At 57.9% G+C, this 14787-nt stretch overlaps 5 protein-coding genes across 5 annotated transcripts in view; 4 read left to right on the forward strand and 1 right to left on the reverse strand.

The window, feature by feature from the left end:
* Positions 1-528: 528 nt before the first annotated feature.
* Positions 529-4254, forward strand: MAM_06524 (uncharacterized protein; the record flags this gene model as incomplete). Its single annotated transcript, XM_040825322.1, has 1 exon — positions 529-4254. One exon carries the CDS (start codon positions 529-531, stop codon positions 4252-4254), a length of 3726 nt encoding a protein of 1241 aa, XP_040676749.1.
* A 554-nt stretch (positions 4255-4808) lies between these two features.
* On the forward strand, positions 4809-8071 carry MAM_06525 (brct domain containing protein; the record flags this gene model as incomplete). Its single annotated transcript, XM_040825323.1, has 3 exons — positions 4809-4925; positions 4985-5029; positions 5099-8071. 3 exons carry the CDS (start codon positions 4809-4811, stop codon positions 8069-8071), a joined length of 3135 nt encoding a protein of 1044 aa, XP_040676750.1.
* Positions 8072-9121: 1050 nt separating this feature from the next.
* On the forward strand, positions 9122-11753 carry MAM_06526 (Rab-GAP/TBC domain protein; the record flags this gene model as incomplete). The annotated part of the gene is made up of 4 exons (XM_040825324.1): positions 9122-9208; positions 9291-10644; positions 10707-11288; positions 11407-11753. The coding sequence occupies 4 exons, from the start codon at positions 9122-9124 to the stop codon at positions 11751-11753; spliced, it is 2370 nt and encodes a 789-aa protein (XP_040676751.1).
* A 227-nt stretch (positions 11754-11980) lies between these two features.
* On the reverse strand, positions 11981-13890 carry MAM_06527 (Mak16 protein; the record flags this gene model as incomplete). The annotated part of the gene is made up of 3 exons (XM_040825325.1): positions 11981-12374; positions 12822-13685; positions 13829-13890. 3 exons carry the CDS (start codon positions 13888-13890, stop codon positions 11981-11983), a joined length of 1320 nt encoding a protein of 439 aa, XP_040676752.1.
* A 606-nt stretch (positions 13891-14496) lies between these two features.
* Positions 14497-14787, forward strand: part of MAM_06528 (Vacuolar protein sorting 55 superfamily) — a gene marked incomplete at both ends in the record, with an annotated part of 726 nt that continues 435 nt past the window's right edge. The window contains one exon of the mRNA XM_040825326.1: positions 14497-14752. Coding sequence (XP_040676753.1) covers positions 14497-14752 — 256 coding nt within the window. The remainder of the gene's footprint in view (positions 14753-14787) is intronic.

A 14787-nucleotide genomic window follows, 5' to 3' on the forward strand; every position in this document is an offset into this window, starting at 1 on the left:
CATACCCTTGTGGAAGGTTACGCAGGTATGTCTGGAGTGGTTGATGTCGAATGGTGCTAAAAATAGGCCTCACTCATCTGGTAGCTCCTGCACAATGCGGAGAAGACTGACAAATTGGTATTCAAGTATATCTATTTGCCTTTCCATTCCAAGGGCCATTTGGGACAAGCTGCGGGAGCAAAGTCTGGTGCTATTCAGCCGCAGATGGTGGCGCTGTCCATGTGTCGTTGGACGGGACCAAGATGACGAATGGTATGCCCTTGACCTATGCAACGACCAGGTTCTTTTTCCTCGAGAAGCATCTGCCATAAGGTGGCCCCTTGCGATCCTATCTGGTTGCATTTTGCCGAGCGTTGTCCTTCATCTGCATAGCGAGATATCGTGGGCACGGGAGATGCAGTTCGACGGCGGCAGGACCCGAATGACTGCACAGGTATCGACCTAATGAGAGCCCAGCGACAAAATCCAAAACCACGACCGTGATTAAACCGACGCTGCGACACGAGACGACAAGGCTCGAGCCCTACAATGGTCGGGCTACCTCTTGGTTGGGACTCGGACTACGACGGTCGACGATGGTTCTACAAATACAGGCCCACCGGTCATATTCAATATCACTTTCCCTCCGAGGGTGATGAGTTTCCGGAGTTTGTCGACGCTGATGCACCGGCTCCAGCTCTTGCCCCCGAAGAACTACTAGAATCGCAGCAGCAGGTCAAGAGGAAGACGAGCTCGGCACGCTGCGGCGCTGACGCTGCCTCGAAACGGGCATCGACAAAGGTTGCGGACAATGGCCACGTCCACAAGTATGCCATGTCCGCAACCGCTAAGCCTATCAGTGTGGTATGGGAGGGGGACGATGATGCAGAAGGTGACGGGATGTTCCAGCCAGAGAACTTCATGTTTCTTGGTCCCGGGACATACGTCGACATGAGTCCTTTGGCTGAAGAGGAGGAAGAAGCAGCCAAACGGTCTGTTGAGGGAGCCGTTAGTGAAGGGTTTTTGGACAGCGGTGCATCTACTGGGACGACTGCAGTAGCCAGGGCCAAAGGCGTTAGTCCTCCAGGGAGCAGCAACACAACGCCAATGATGGCAAAGAGTGAGCCGTCGGCATCACCAGGGCAGACAGACGCCCAGATCAAAGGGGCCACTGCTATTGAAAGCATGTCCGTTGCTAGCAGCCCTCGCGTTGTTGAGAGCGAGCCTGTCCCAACACGACCGCCCTTCGAAATCGGATCTACTGTTGTTACCGCACAAATACCCGACTCTTCGGTAGTCCACATGATGGACGGTCGTGAGATGCCTGTGGAAATGATGGGTGACACGATCCATCGGTTCGATCCGGTAGGGTTTGTTGCTGAGATGCCCACAGAGCAAACAGCCACGGCTCGCTTTAAGCTTCCCCCTGACCCTGTGGAGATTGCGGACAAGACGGTGCTTGCACCAGCTGAAACTGCAGCCACAGCGCTTTTGGAATTGGAATTAGCCGAGTTACCGGTCCCGAGCACGCCTTCTAGGAGCAAGGAGGTCCCCATCGTGAGCTCGCCAAAGGAATCCGGAGAGAAGCAGCAGTCTGCGGGTGGTGATGGGATTACGAAAAAGGATGCTACCGGACCTGTTCAGCAAGCACCATCAGATCGCCTTCAGTCATACGAGGTCACAAGTCGCGCGGAGCCATCACCCCCTCTGGTCCAATGTACAGGTCCACCATATGCAAATGAAGGCCCTAGTCACGGTTGTGGACAGCATGGTCCTCACTCAGTACAATATGGACAGGCTGAAATATCGAACCCAGTCAAGTCGGAGACATTTAAGATTGCAAGAAAACAGCTGGGCGGCGCGCCAAGTATGCCTGCCGCACCGCAGACGCAAAAACTGGGTTATCAAGCATACGTGCCAGGCCCGGCGACTACGGCTATACCTTTGCCAAAACTCTTGAAGAGGAAGAGCATTGGGCTGCAGCGTGAAGCATCTCTGATGCTGAGCATGAAGGGAAATTCGGTGAACATGGACCCCAATGCTGTTCCTCGAGTGCTGTCACCACCACAGCATGCACTACCGAATGCGTTTATCCAGTCTGATGTGGCAGAACAGGCTCGATCAACCGAAGAAAATAGAACAGAAAAATTCAACTTTTCTCTGACACACACCCCATCGATTCTGAAGCCGGCGAGAAAGAGAAACTCGGTGCAGGATATGTGCCCTCAGCAACAGCTTCCAACACCGGCCGCTGTTGCAACTCTTGCTCAACCTCAATCTCCTAGATCTATAGCAGTGTCCAAGCTTCCATCTGTTCTGCGTCCAGCACGAGAAAGATCATCCAGCCAGCCAGGACAGCGGATCAGTGGTGCCGGTCAGCAGCTCGACAAATCTCAACCCGTCCAACAGATCAACCTGCAGCCTGTTTGGGCTACACAAGTGGTACAGTCATCACGGCCGGCCAGTGTAATGTCTATTATAAACCATGCACCATATGGATCTCAATATTCGGGCGTCGACCTCGGCCCCATTCCTCGGCGACACAATCTCACTCAACCGTCATCATCCGAGTGCACGCTGCCAGAGTTGCGAAGCCAGCCTTTGCCACCGAGAAACATGCATGAATCAGTCATCATCCAGCCTCCCCAACCCCAAGCTATTTCGAGGACTGTTCAACCCATGTCCCAACAACCTCCAAAATGTCAGTTCCAAGTGCCATCGTCGAACTGGCAGGACATTGCAGAAAGGCAGCTTGTGAGCCCCCAAAGCGCAATTGGAACTATTCAGCATTCGTCTCTCTTCAAACCTTCCAAGACCGTGGTCACCCCAGTTCTAAGCCAACCAGGCCAAGGTGAACGGAATCACCCCGTTACGCGGCGAGACTCTATGTTTACCCCTGGTGAGGTGTCCCCAACCCGACCTCGTCAAGACAGCCAAGTCTCGGCTCTGGAATCTCCGTTGCCTCCGGATGCAGCCCGACGTGATTCACCAAATCCGACTACAAGTGACCGAAACTACACTCCCCCGCCACTGACTGACACGACTGGGCCACTTGCAAGTGGCTGGACTCAGTCAACAGTACCGAATCCACAGAATGGAAACCCGCCCGTACCCTCCAAAATTCGGGAGCATGCTGGAGGCTCCTTTTCCGCTGTTCAGAGCTCGCCTGACAGGCCCTTATCTCAGGACAGGCAACTAACAATAGATGTGCCCGAGCAGCAGCAGCAAAAGACCGCTGCTCGACTCGAACCGCAGTTTCGATCTGCGCAGCAGACTGAACAACAGGAACCTCCGCAACCTAGTCCCCCCGCAAACCGGCAAGGTGAAGAAAAGAAACTGCCCGAAGAGCCCATGCAAGCTATCGGGCATCCTATTGGATATCAAGTCAAGGGACTTGCGAACCTGCATGACCACTGCTTGGCTGGCAAGCAGACCGTCCCAGCACCAAGGTCGGGATATATACCTGGACGGATCGGGGAGCATATTGACAGCGAACGAGGTTCCAAATTTGAGGAGACGCACCAGATCACCCGGCCAAGCTCTGTGGTGTCTAGTATTCAAGACTCACTCCCAGAGACACCAGTGAGTCCTTCTGGACCTACACTACAACAGCCGAAGCCGTCGGCGCCGAATCAAGTTGAAGGGCAAGTACCAACTATGGGGCAGCCTTCAATGCTGTCAACCCAAAAGGGTCAAACCCTGAATGACCAGCCGGGTATTTCTAAGAAATCACAAGGCATAATGCCACTGGGTCATATGCAAGCTCAGATGCGAACCCAAACTGCACCTGGACAAATGATGTCTACTCCTAATTCTCTGGCTGGACAAGTGCCCTCGGGACAAGGTCATTGTGGACGAGCTCATCTGTTCAAAATGCCAGGCAAGCCTCTTGTGCAAGGCTCTACATTGCTTCAGCCCCAATTTCAACGCCAAAACCAAACGAGAAAGGCACGCCAAGCATCGTCGGATCCGGATCAGCCTCAAGTGGTCCATTCCGAAATTTGCTCGACTGCCAGCGTGGTTAGCACAGCCCAGCAGGGCGTGACGCCTCGGCAAGTACAAGTATCAGCAGGTTACCGGGATTCAAATCCATCAGAGCACGACGTGACCCCAGGGCCGCTTTTTGCCCCCTCAAACCGCAGTCGTGGAGGAAATAGCGAGATGCAGCCACCAGGGGCGAACCAGGCGGCCGACAATAGCAAGTGGACCGAAAGGCCAGCAGCGGACTACTCCGGGGGTGATTGGGGCGATGAGGAGGATTGGGACCGGAGATGACGGATTGATCTCGCCTCACTTTGGTTGGACAGTTTCCTGCGTTGTTTCTATGCTCTTGGGTGTCGAGACGAAGCTTTTAGTTGTGTCGTTTAGTGGACATGAATGGCGAGGTCTGTATCGGATGTCTTGAAACAGTTTTGCAAGTCTCGGGACATGTACACTTGACGTGGTAACTTGGCGGGATGCGGTTCCGTGAATAAATATGCCGGCGGCTTCCAGTCGTGTACTCCGTCTCCGAATCATTTCGTACTACCTGGCCCTCGAGTAGCCAACTTATAAACTTACGTAAGGACCACGGTAGAACAAGTCAAGTGCAACCGAGCACTTTCCCAATGTAATGTATGATTCATGCAAAGCAGCTAGCACTCACCAATAACCAAAAGACACTACTACTGCCGGGAAGCACACGTGACAGCGCGCATCGACGCGACATGGCCTCTCCACCTCGGGCGCTATGTTGGTGGCTGTGAGGCTCTTCATGCTTTTCATGCGAAATTCAAGGCGAGTGAGTGCCTACGCTTGGAATCGCCGAGGATGCGCTCGGAGCTGGCGTGATGACGCTATTCCCGTCGGTTGCGCAGGCGGAAAAAGCCGTGTTGGACGGCCGAATTGAATCGCAGGACAGCCAGGCTATTTTGGACGCCTTGAAGGCAGAATTCGGAGTCGGCACGGTAGGTAACCTACCAACAAGGCTGTTGCGGTCAAGTTGCAAAGGGAGCTAACAAGACAGAAGCTGAGGAGTTCGCTGCAGAGAAACGGAGTCCAGCCGCCCCAGGTACGTTTGACGTGTGGCCAATCTTTCTCCCACGGAGTCGCCACCGGCTAATGCAGGCACCTGGACAAGGATGCACTTCCAAACCGGACCACAGAGCCTGCGAACGAGGCGTGTCTGACTGCCGCCGCCTTGGAACCCGGCGTCGAAAGCACGCGGCTTTGCCATGAAATACCCGACACTGCTGTTGGACAAGACGCAGTTCGTCATGAGACTGCCGACCCTGCAGCGATACAGCGTGACAGCAAGCCTCGAGCGTCGTTGAATCACGACGACAAAGCCCCCACGGCGCACAAGATGGACCTTTCGCAACAAACACAGACCCAGGTCAATGCAGACCGGGACTACGCCGATTTTTGTGAGCCGCTGCCCTCGAGCCCGGCGTATGACACAACGCACCTGCCACGGACCCTAAACCCAGACGATACGGGCGCTGTTGACTTTGGAAGCCTCGGCGAATTTGCGAGGCCGTCGTCACAAGTCTCCGAGGATGGAGGCTTTGAAAACACCCGCGGCGAGTGGAGGGGCCCCGACGATACGTCGCAATTGCAAGCAAAGCAGGCCTCGACGCCGTACAAGCGACCACACCTCCCTCCAGAGACGCCTGCGCTTCCTATAAATCCATTCGGAGCCAAGGCCAACGGCGCGGTGCCCTTTGGTGGCACCCAACTCTTTGGCCAGACGCAGTTGCTTTCGTCTGCAGCCAAGATAGCAAGCCCGACCTCGTCCCGGCCGTCGCCAAACGTCTTCCTCAACTCAATCTCTCCAAATATTATGGAAACCTCTCCGTTGAAAAATCGAGCCAATGTTTCGTCACCTACGGATATGCGAACATCTAGCCCCCCGAGGCTGCATGAAGTGCCTGCGACCGTGCTCAAGGATAACAGCCTGAGCACAGTTGCGGAGGAAACCCCTGTGCCATTGCGCTCCCGAAAAGATGAGCTCATCCCTGAGTCGCCCTCATTCAAGACACCGTGGCCCTCCGTTACTCACCGGCCCATGGCACATTATGAGCCGATGAAGCAATCACAGGAGAGAAAGAGCAGTGGAGATGGCCGAAAGGCCCGTTCTGTAGCCGGCAGTGAATTCGATGAGGCGCTTCAACAATTGGATCGGAAGAGACGTGTGGAAAGAAAGAGGGCACAAGCTGCTGCGGAGATGGACAAGATTACTTTCACACGAACACAAAGGAGATTGTCAGATGAACAGCCCGGGAAAAAGCGGCGAAAGCTAGGAACAGAGAATGCGAATACTGACGATGCGAAGAAGCAGGGTCAAGGCCAGCCGCTCGTGCGGGACTCGCAGAAAGCCATCCCACAATCTGCAGAGCAGCCGCCAGTAGAGTCGACGAAGGCGACACCTGCTGCGGTGATCCAGTCGTTCGATACCCAAAAAGAACCCGCAGATACTCAACCGCTCCTCGAACCCGTGGACGAAGAAATCATTCCGGCGACTAGCCCTATACGCTCCTCACCAGCCGTCTACCCACGAGACAATGCGCCATCAGCGTCTGACACAGAGTTGCCCTTGCTGGGAAGAAGCGGAACTGAACGGGGTCAAGATGCGCTGGACGACTCTTCTACGCCGCCGACGCGACGGCGATCACTGCGGACTTATGGCAGACGGGGACGTGGTACTCGAACACGATTAGCTGTGGTGTCGTCTGCAGAAGAGGCCGAGCAGGAGCCAGTGGAACCCGCGAAACAGCCGGTGGACAAGATGGAACAGCCAGACGACACGGCCAAGGAGAATCTTGCGCCGCCGAGCTCATATTCAGAGCCACCTGTTCCCATGGGCACAAGATCTCGCCGAGCCGAACCAAGAACCCGGACACCACGCAGATCGATGGATGTTGGCAGCCATGCCCTGACATCTTCCAGTCTTACCAATCTATCAAGCACACCCGTGCCATCATCCAAAACTACACCTGGAACGCAGGCCTCAGGCCCGCCGGACCGGTCCGAGCTGGCCCATCCGGGGTCTCTTGAAGACAGCGTTCGACTGCCGCGGAGGCGTGCCCTGGACGGACTCAACTCTGAATCCCCGCCGCTATTGACCAAGGCTGTGAAACTGTCGCGACGATCGTTGCGGATGGATTCGGACTCCACAGATGAGCTTTGCCGCTCACCATCTGCCACAGCTCTCGACCGAAGCGTACGCTCGAAATCAGTGCGGCCGTTTCGGACGAGTCTTGCGGCAGCCTCACGAACTCGCCGGCTCTTTGATGGGATGGCGTTTGCGCTATCACTCTCGGGTAGTCAGGCTCAGAGGACAAGGTTGGAAGCCAAAATCTCGCAGGCTGGCGGCACGATTTTACAAGAGGGTTTCGCAGAGTTGTTTGAGCAGTGGACGATAGCACATGCCAGCTCCATTCAATACGACGACTCACCGCCACTGCAGCTCACCAAAGTCGGCCTGGAACATGGCTTTGCCGCCGTCATCGCAGACTCGCACTCTCGAAAGGCCAAGTACATGCAGGCGCTGGCCCTCGGTCTGCCTTGTCTAGCGCCGCAATGGGTGACGGCATGCCTGAAAAGAAGCGAGATCATAGACTGGGCGCCGTACCTGCTATGTGCCGGGGCGTCTCAGGTGCTTGGCAACGCCATCCGGTCACGCATCCTAGTGCCATACCCTGCCCTGGATGCCAATCTGTCCAAGACGATAGAGGCACGGGACAAGCTCCTGGACGGGCAAAAGCTCCTCATCGTCATGGACCACAAGAAGTTGCGGAAAGAGACCAAGCAGCAGTACCTCTTCCTGGCCCTGGCCCTGAGTCCGTCGACGGTATCACGCGTCACGACGGCCCAGCTGGCGGGGGAGGCGGTCCGCCACGCCGAACGGTCCGGGTCGCCATTCGCCTGGATATACGTCGACTCGTCGACCGCAACCCTGGAAGACGTGCTGGCTGCCGCGCAAGAGTCGGGCAGGCGGAGGAGAAAGGCGGCCGGCGACCCGGTCGGACAGGGCATGCGTGTACTGACTGACGAGCTCATGATTCAGAGCCTGATACAGGGGCGGATGGTGGACCTCGGCGAGATGGAATAGTAGTGGGACTCTTGGGCCGGTGACGACTGTGATTTAGCAAGTAGACACATTTATTGCCAGCGAATCGGTTCTCGTCTGATTATCGGCTTGTGGTCTGAGAAGGAAGCGAGGCTGGCGATTGACGCGCTCGCTTCTGGGAGCCTGACCAGCCAGCCACTTGGTTGCTATTGCATTTCGTGTGCTCTCCATCGTCGCCCTGCTTTCGTGGACCTATCCCGGCACGGGGGCTCAACAACAAGCTCGATGCACATGGTTTCTGCCCGCGCTTTGTGTCCACCCACGAGCTGGCTAGCTGACCGGGAGAAGGGAGGTCGCGCGTTACCAGATATTAGTCGGGGGCCGCGGAAACGAAGCCATAGTTTCCAAAGTGTCGTGCTCCATGTCAGGAGAGGGGGGCCCAGCACTGATCTTGACGGCCATTGTGTGCGGTCAACGATTTTGTCATGCGACAGGTGCAGCATGACGTCATATTGTCCTGGCTGGGACTTGCGTGTGCCAATGCGTACGCAGTCACCATCGACCATCACTGGCCACCTCCGCGTCGGCGTGACGAGTCCGTTCGAGGTCCAAAAGGCCGAGCGGGTATCGGAACCGACGCTGGCGGCGAATCGGCTGCGTCTCTCTCGGTACTGATACACGCCAAGGCTCATGGATTGCCCCTCCCGTCGTGGAGTCGGGAGCCTTGGCTTGTCGTCGTCATTCCTCCCGTCAGTCCCAGTCCCGTCCATCCGGCCACAGCATCGTCAACAGTGAACACTCGCATGGGTCGATTTCCGAACCCGCCGACGACGACGACGACGACGACGACGACGCACGGGGCAGCTTCTTGCGTCCAACGGCCATCTAAACGGGACGTCTATTTCCAGCCGCAGCCGCGTCCGCGCGTGACGCACCGGCTGTCGTGCCCCGCAGCGCCCGCAGCGCCTCATCTCACCCTTTGTTCGACTTGGCGACGACGACATCGCCATATAGATGATGCCGCTGACGCCGTCAGCGCCGGAGCACCCAGATCCAGGCCTGTCCTCGTCTCCGTCAACCAGTTTCTACGCCATGAGTGACGATGAAGAGGGCGGCTATGACACCATCACACATACCGAGACGGGACGAGGCGTGAAGCTGCTCTTCTCCAAGAGCAAGGTATGGATGATGCCTTCATCTCTTTGTACTGCGCCGCCCTTGTGGCCGGTGTCTCTTTCTGGACAAGACTAACCTGTCCCAGGTCTACATCCACCCGACTCCTTCAGCAAAAGACAATATACCAGGCTACATGGCGCTGCTGCAACAAAAGCCGCCGACTGGACGCCCGACATCCTCCTCCTCTCACGAGTCCAAGGCTCCCGGCTCATCCGATCTTTTGTTGGCCTGGGTTCCCGAGTCAGCTCTCGGAGACTCGGCGAGCATCTACGTCAAAGTCGATCTCTGCGATGGCGACTCGCCACCCAAGCAGTCCTACCTCGTGCCCCCTCCGCCCACCGTCACATCACATAGCGGTTCGGTAGGCGGTTATTCCTTTGCCATCCCCGTCAGCGCCATATACTCTCTGCTTGTGCGGCCTCCGAGCCTAGGATGGTGGTATGGCTCCATCGTCATCAATTCCAGAGCTGGGGACAGCTTCCCCGCGCTGTTCTTCCACGACAACGAGTGCCAGAGCACCATTCTACAGAAGAAGAAGCTGGCCCGGGATAACTTCGATCCATTTGGTGAATCTGGACAGGTGTTCTGGGGAGCAGACGAAGTGCTGCGATGGCTGAAGCGATACGTCAAGACGGAACGTTCAGGTGCCGAACCTAACATCTATCTTGTGGAGCCCAGCAAGGACGACCTAGAAGCTTTCGGCCCCGGGGCCGACGGTGTGTCGAAGCAGACCATGCCCGGCAACAATGCTGCTGGGAGCAGTCGCGACGCCCAAGCGGATCCGTTTGTCAAGTTTGTCAAGGAAACCGGCTGGCACATTATGAATCAGTTCAGCAAGGTCACAACGTTTACCAGGAGGGCGGCTCAAGACTTTGCAGAGAATAATAATTTGCCTCCCCAGGTGAAGAGGCTGCTGAGGAACCCCGAAGTGCAGACCCTCCAGGATGAGTTTGACAGCGCGAGGATTTATCTTGCCCGCTGGGCCATGGGCATGGCGGAGCAAAGCGAGAGGGATCGACGGGGACGAATCTGGACCGTCAAGGACGTCGTCGATCTGGAAGACACGGACGTGGGGGAGTTTGAGCTGCTCCAAGGAGCGAGCGCCCTTTCCCTGGAAGAGAGACGGAAACCCGTCACCATGGCGGAGTGGGAGACGTTTTACGACCCCGAGACCGGCCGGTTGTCCTTGACCGTAGACGAGGTCAAGGAACGCGTCTTTCACGGCGGTCTCGACGCCGAGGACGGCGTTCGCAAGGAAGCCTGGCTGTTCCTCCTGGGCGTATACGAGTGGTACGGGACCGCCGACGAACGAAAGGCGCAGATCGCCTCACTGCGCGATCAATACTACCGGCTGAAGCACTCTTGGTGGGAGAGACTCGCGGGCGACGGGGGCGAAGGCGAGACGGGCGACTGGTGGCGGGAACAGAGAGGCAGGATCGGTACGTGGGACGAAGCAGCAACGCCGACAAGCCCTCTCACGCGTCGCTAACACGTTTTGCAGAAAAAGACGTCCACCGAACAGACCGCACCGTGCCCATCTTCCAGGGAGAAGATGCACCCCATCCGGACCCCAACTCGCCCTTTGCCGACGTCGGCACCAACGTCCACCTGGAGCAGATGAAGGAAATGCTCCTCACGTACAACGAGCACAACAAGGACCTGGGCTACGTCCAAGGCATGTCGGACCTGCTGTCGCCCATCTACGCAGTCATCCAGGACGACGCCATCGCCTTCTGGGGGTTCCAGAAGTTCATGGAGCGCATGGAGCGCAACTTCCTGCGCGACCAGTCGGGCATGCGCGGCCAACTGCTCACGCTGGACCAGCTCGTGAACTTCATGGACCCCAAGCTGTGGAACCACCTGCAGTCGGCGGACAGCACCAACTTCTTTTTCTTCTTCCGCATGATCCTCGTGTGGTACAAGCGCGAGTTTGCGTGGGTAGACATCCTGCGCCTGTGGGAGGGCCTGTGGACGGACTACCTGAGCGCCGAGTTTCACATCTTTGTCGCGCTGGCGATCCTGGACAAGCACAGGGACGTCATCATGGGCCATCTCAAAGCCTTTGACGAGGTCCTCAAGTACGGTACGTGCGCCGCGAGGGCCGAATTTTTGTTTTCTTTTTTTTTGTTTCTTTCCCTTGAATTAAAAAAATTTAAAAAAAGAGAGAGAAAAAGGTCGCAGGCTAACGCCGTCGGCAACAGTCAACGAGCTCTCCAACACCATGGATCTCGAATCAACTCTCATCCGGGCAGAAGGCCTGTTCCGCAAATTCCAACGCCTGGTAGAGGCCGTCGACAAGAAGCAGAACTTTCCCGGACCCAGAGCGGGCTCCCCGGCCCAGGAGCCACGGCCACGCTCACAAGCACAAGCACAAGCACAAGCATACGCACAGGCACAGGCACAGGCACAAACGTCACCCGAGGGCAGAGAAGCAGAGACGCAGCAAAAGATCATCTCACACGAACTAAGACGTCTCCTGAGCAAAAAGGTAGAGGTCCTGCCTCGCAAGACGGTCGCACAAAGGGGCGACGGGATGCCAGGGAAGTAACTGTGCTCTTCTTCGCGTGTAATCATACCTATAGTATAGCCGGATCAGCGTTTGCCCCGTTCGCCTCCTCTTCGCCCACTACAGCAGCGAGTGAAGGACGCTCCGTCATGGGAAGCACAGACGTAGAATCGGACCGCGCGTACGTCGCTGGCTCGGCACCCTCGGCGGCGCCGCACCCTCGTCGTCCTCCGTGCCTCCTTGCCTCCTCGAAAACACAGCCCACAATGTCACGCGTACCCCCGGGGACCGCCGGGCACGCCCGGTCGCCCGCTGCCCCTGCCCCTGCCCCTATCCTGCGCGGAGCGGTCGTCGTAGCCCGCGCCCTGCCTCGCGGCCCCCCACAGGCGCTGCCTGAGCCTCCGGCCCTTGTCGCCGTAGTAGTTGCGCAGGACGCGGCACACGTGGGTGTCGTCTTCGCTGTCGCCGTCGTTCTCGGACGCCAGGAGCGTGGAGCGCAGGGACGAGATTTGCGACGTGGTCCTCGTGAGGATGTTGGTGTACCACGATGCCATGGTGGGCGGAGTTGTCGGGGGGTGGCGAGGCGGCTGAGACGGCTGAGGCGGAAGGGATGAGCAGATGAGCGGACGGGCGGATGAGCGAGACGCACGACGTCTGTGGTGCCTGTGAGATCGGGGCTTTTTCGACGACCGCTCGTCGAAACGACACGCACGCACGCCTGCTGGATGCTGGATGGACGATGAAGAGGTTCAAGTTGGAGCCGCGTGTGGGCGGGCGCCTCTGCGTGCTCGTTTCGTTGTTCGTTGTTCCGAGGCGTCGGGTGGGGCGGCCAGAGACGGGCTGCAACCGCCTCGTGCGCGCGCACGGACTGCTCGCCACGATTCCTGCTTGTCACTTGGAAAACGTGGCCGTGGAAGAATTATACACGGTATTATTAGGCTGGCTTGGCTGGTGCTGCCAAGTGGCCGCAGCACCAGGAGATGCAGGATTTCAAGAGAAGAAAAGTATGGAAAACATCGCACCCAAGTGACGCCGCAACGCCCGCCGTCGGCTGTGACGCAAAGACGCAGTTTTTCTTGTCCATCACGCACGCACTCTTTTTCCGCTCACCACGCCAGGTCGTTGGTGAGGGCCAACTTCTCCTTCTCCTGCTTGGCCTTCTTGGCCTTCGTCCTGACGGCGTGGCCGCGCTTGCGTTTCGCCCCGACCTTTTCCTCCTCCGCCTCGCTGTCGTCTTCCTCCTCCTCATCCTCCTCCTCGTCGTTGTCGCTCTCCAGCCAATCCTCCAACTCGTCTAGCTCGGCCTCGCTCCCATCCACATCCGACACATACTGGACCTCCAAGTCGCCGTCCTCCATGTCCTCTCCCTCCTCCTGCTCCTCCGAGTCGACGCCCTCATCCAGGTCCTCGTCACGCTCGCCCTGGCCGTCCCTCTCCATAGCGTTGAGCACCTTCTTCCAGATGTTCTCGCTCACGTTGAGCGGCTGGTCGCCGTAGGCACCCTGTCGCAGCCGCTCAACCAGCTCGCGCTCAATCGTGCGCTCCAGCTTCGCCGCGGCCTCGGCCTTGCGCTCCCTCGCCTCCTCGCGATGCTTGATCTTGGGCGCCAGCTTGGGCACCAGCTTCTCCCCGAGGCGCTCCTCCTCGGCGGCGATCCTCCTCATGCGGATCTGCACCTGCGTCAGCCGCGTCAGCCGCTGCTTGCACTTGTGCAGCAGGAACTTGGGCCAGTAGACGAGGTGCTCATCAATCTGCCCCAGCGCCTTTGTGTAGTTGTTGGACAGCTTGATCTTCTGCCACATCCTGGACGGCAGGTGCGCGCGCTCCACCGTCTTCATGTACAAGTAGAGCGTCTGCTTGGTCGGGTGCTGCCGCACCGTGGCGTAGCGCGAATTCGCGAGCGGACACGACTGTCGGTTGCAGAGGCCCGTGACGTTGTATTCATTACGGCAAAAGTTTTGCTTCTTTTCTGTTCTGCACGCCTCGTCAGCGGACTGTCTTTGCCTTGTGCTCCGGCGACAACGCGAAGGAAGGCTTGAAAGGAAACAACGGGACGAGGGAGAGGAGAGAGAAAAACGGTGTACGGGGCGATAGGCGGCCGCCGGTCCTCAACTCACTTTAGTTTAAAAGAGCAAAACTGCTGGTTGATAATCTGCCAAATAATCTCGTCCGAGGCCATCTTGCCCAACGTCCCTCGAATCTCGACCGAGAAAGGAGGAGAAAGAAAGAAGAGGGGGAAAAGTAAAGGATTCCAAGTCGTCGAGCCGTTGGAAAGGAGGCCAAGAGGAAGGGGATTCAAAACGGCAGGCGAGAAAAAGAGGTCCCCGCCGCCCGATTTTTTCTTTTTGACGCGGCGCCCAGCAAAGTTCGCTTCCAGGAATTTTTTGCCAGACACTCATAGGCCAGCCCAACCTGCACCTGCCGGCACGGCGCCACTCCACACTTCACCGCCTTCTCTTCCCGGCTCTTCCTTTCGGATGCGGATCAACGCAACGCCGCTCCGCAACGACCTCGATGCTTCTGAGCTGTGGGGACCGCGGCGACGACGTCCCGGAGCGACGAGCGGCAGGCAAGGCAAACCTCCACCTCCGACCAGACAACCTCGACGTGCCAGTAAAGCTGTGCGAACCCACCGTGGCCACGACGTCTTGTTGTGTCTCCGTCTCCGTCTCCGTCTCTGTCTCTGTCTCTGTCCCCCCCCGCGCGTCCACCACATTCTTGCGACGTCACGCTTAGACGAAAAACCCTCCCGCGACCGACCGACGGGGAGCAGCGACTCGCAGCCATGCCTACCGCCGGCCTCAAGACCATCATCTCCCTCTCCTTCGTGCTAGCAGTCGGGTTCCTGCTCGTCATCCTCTCCTGCGCCCTGTACCAGTCGTACTTCCCGCTCCTCGTCGTCGCCACGTACATTGTCGCCCCGCTGCCCAACTGGATCTGCGGCCGGTGCGCCAACCCGGACGACTTTGTCGAGAGCTCGGGCGCCGCCGTGCTCGACCTGGGCCGCTTCCTCACAGGCTTCCTGGTGGTGATGGGGATGGGTAGGTCGCGGGCCGCAGACCCCCCCCCCCCCCCC

This window comes from Metarhizium album, assembly GCF_000804445.1.
Source record: "Metarhizium album ARSEF 1941 chromosome Unknown scaffold_21, whole genome shotgun sequence".
Taxonomy (NCBI): Eukaryota; Fungi; Ascomycota; class Sordariomycetes; order Hypocreales; family Clavicipitaceae; genus Metarhizium; species Metarhizium album.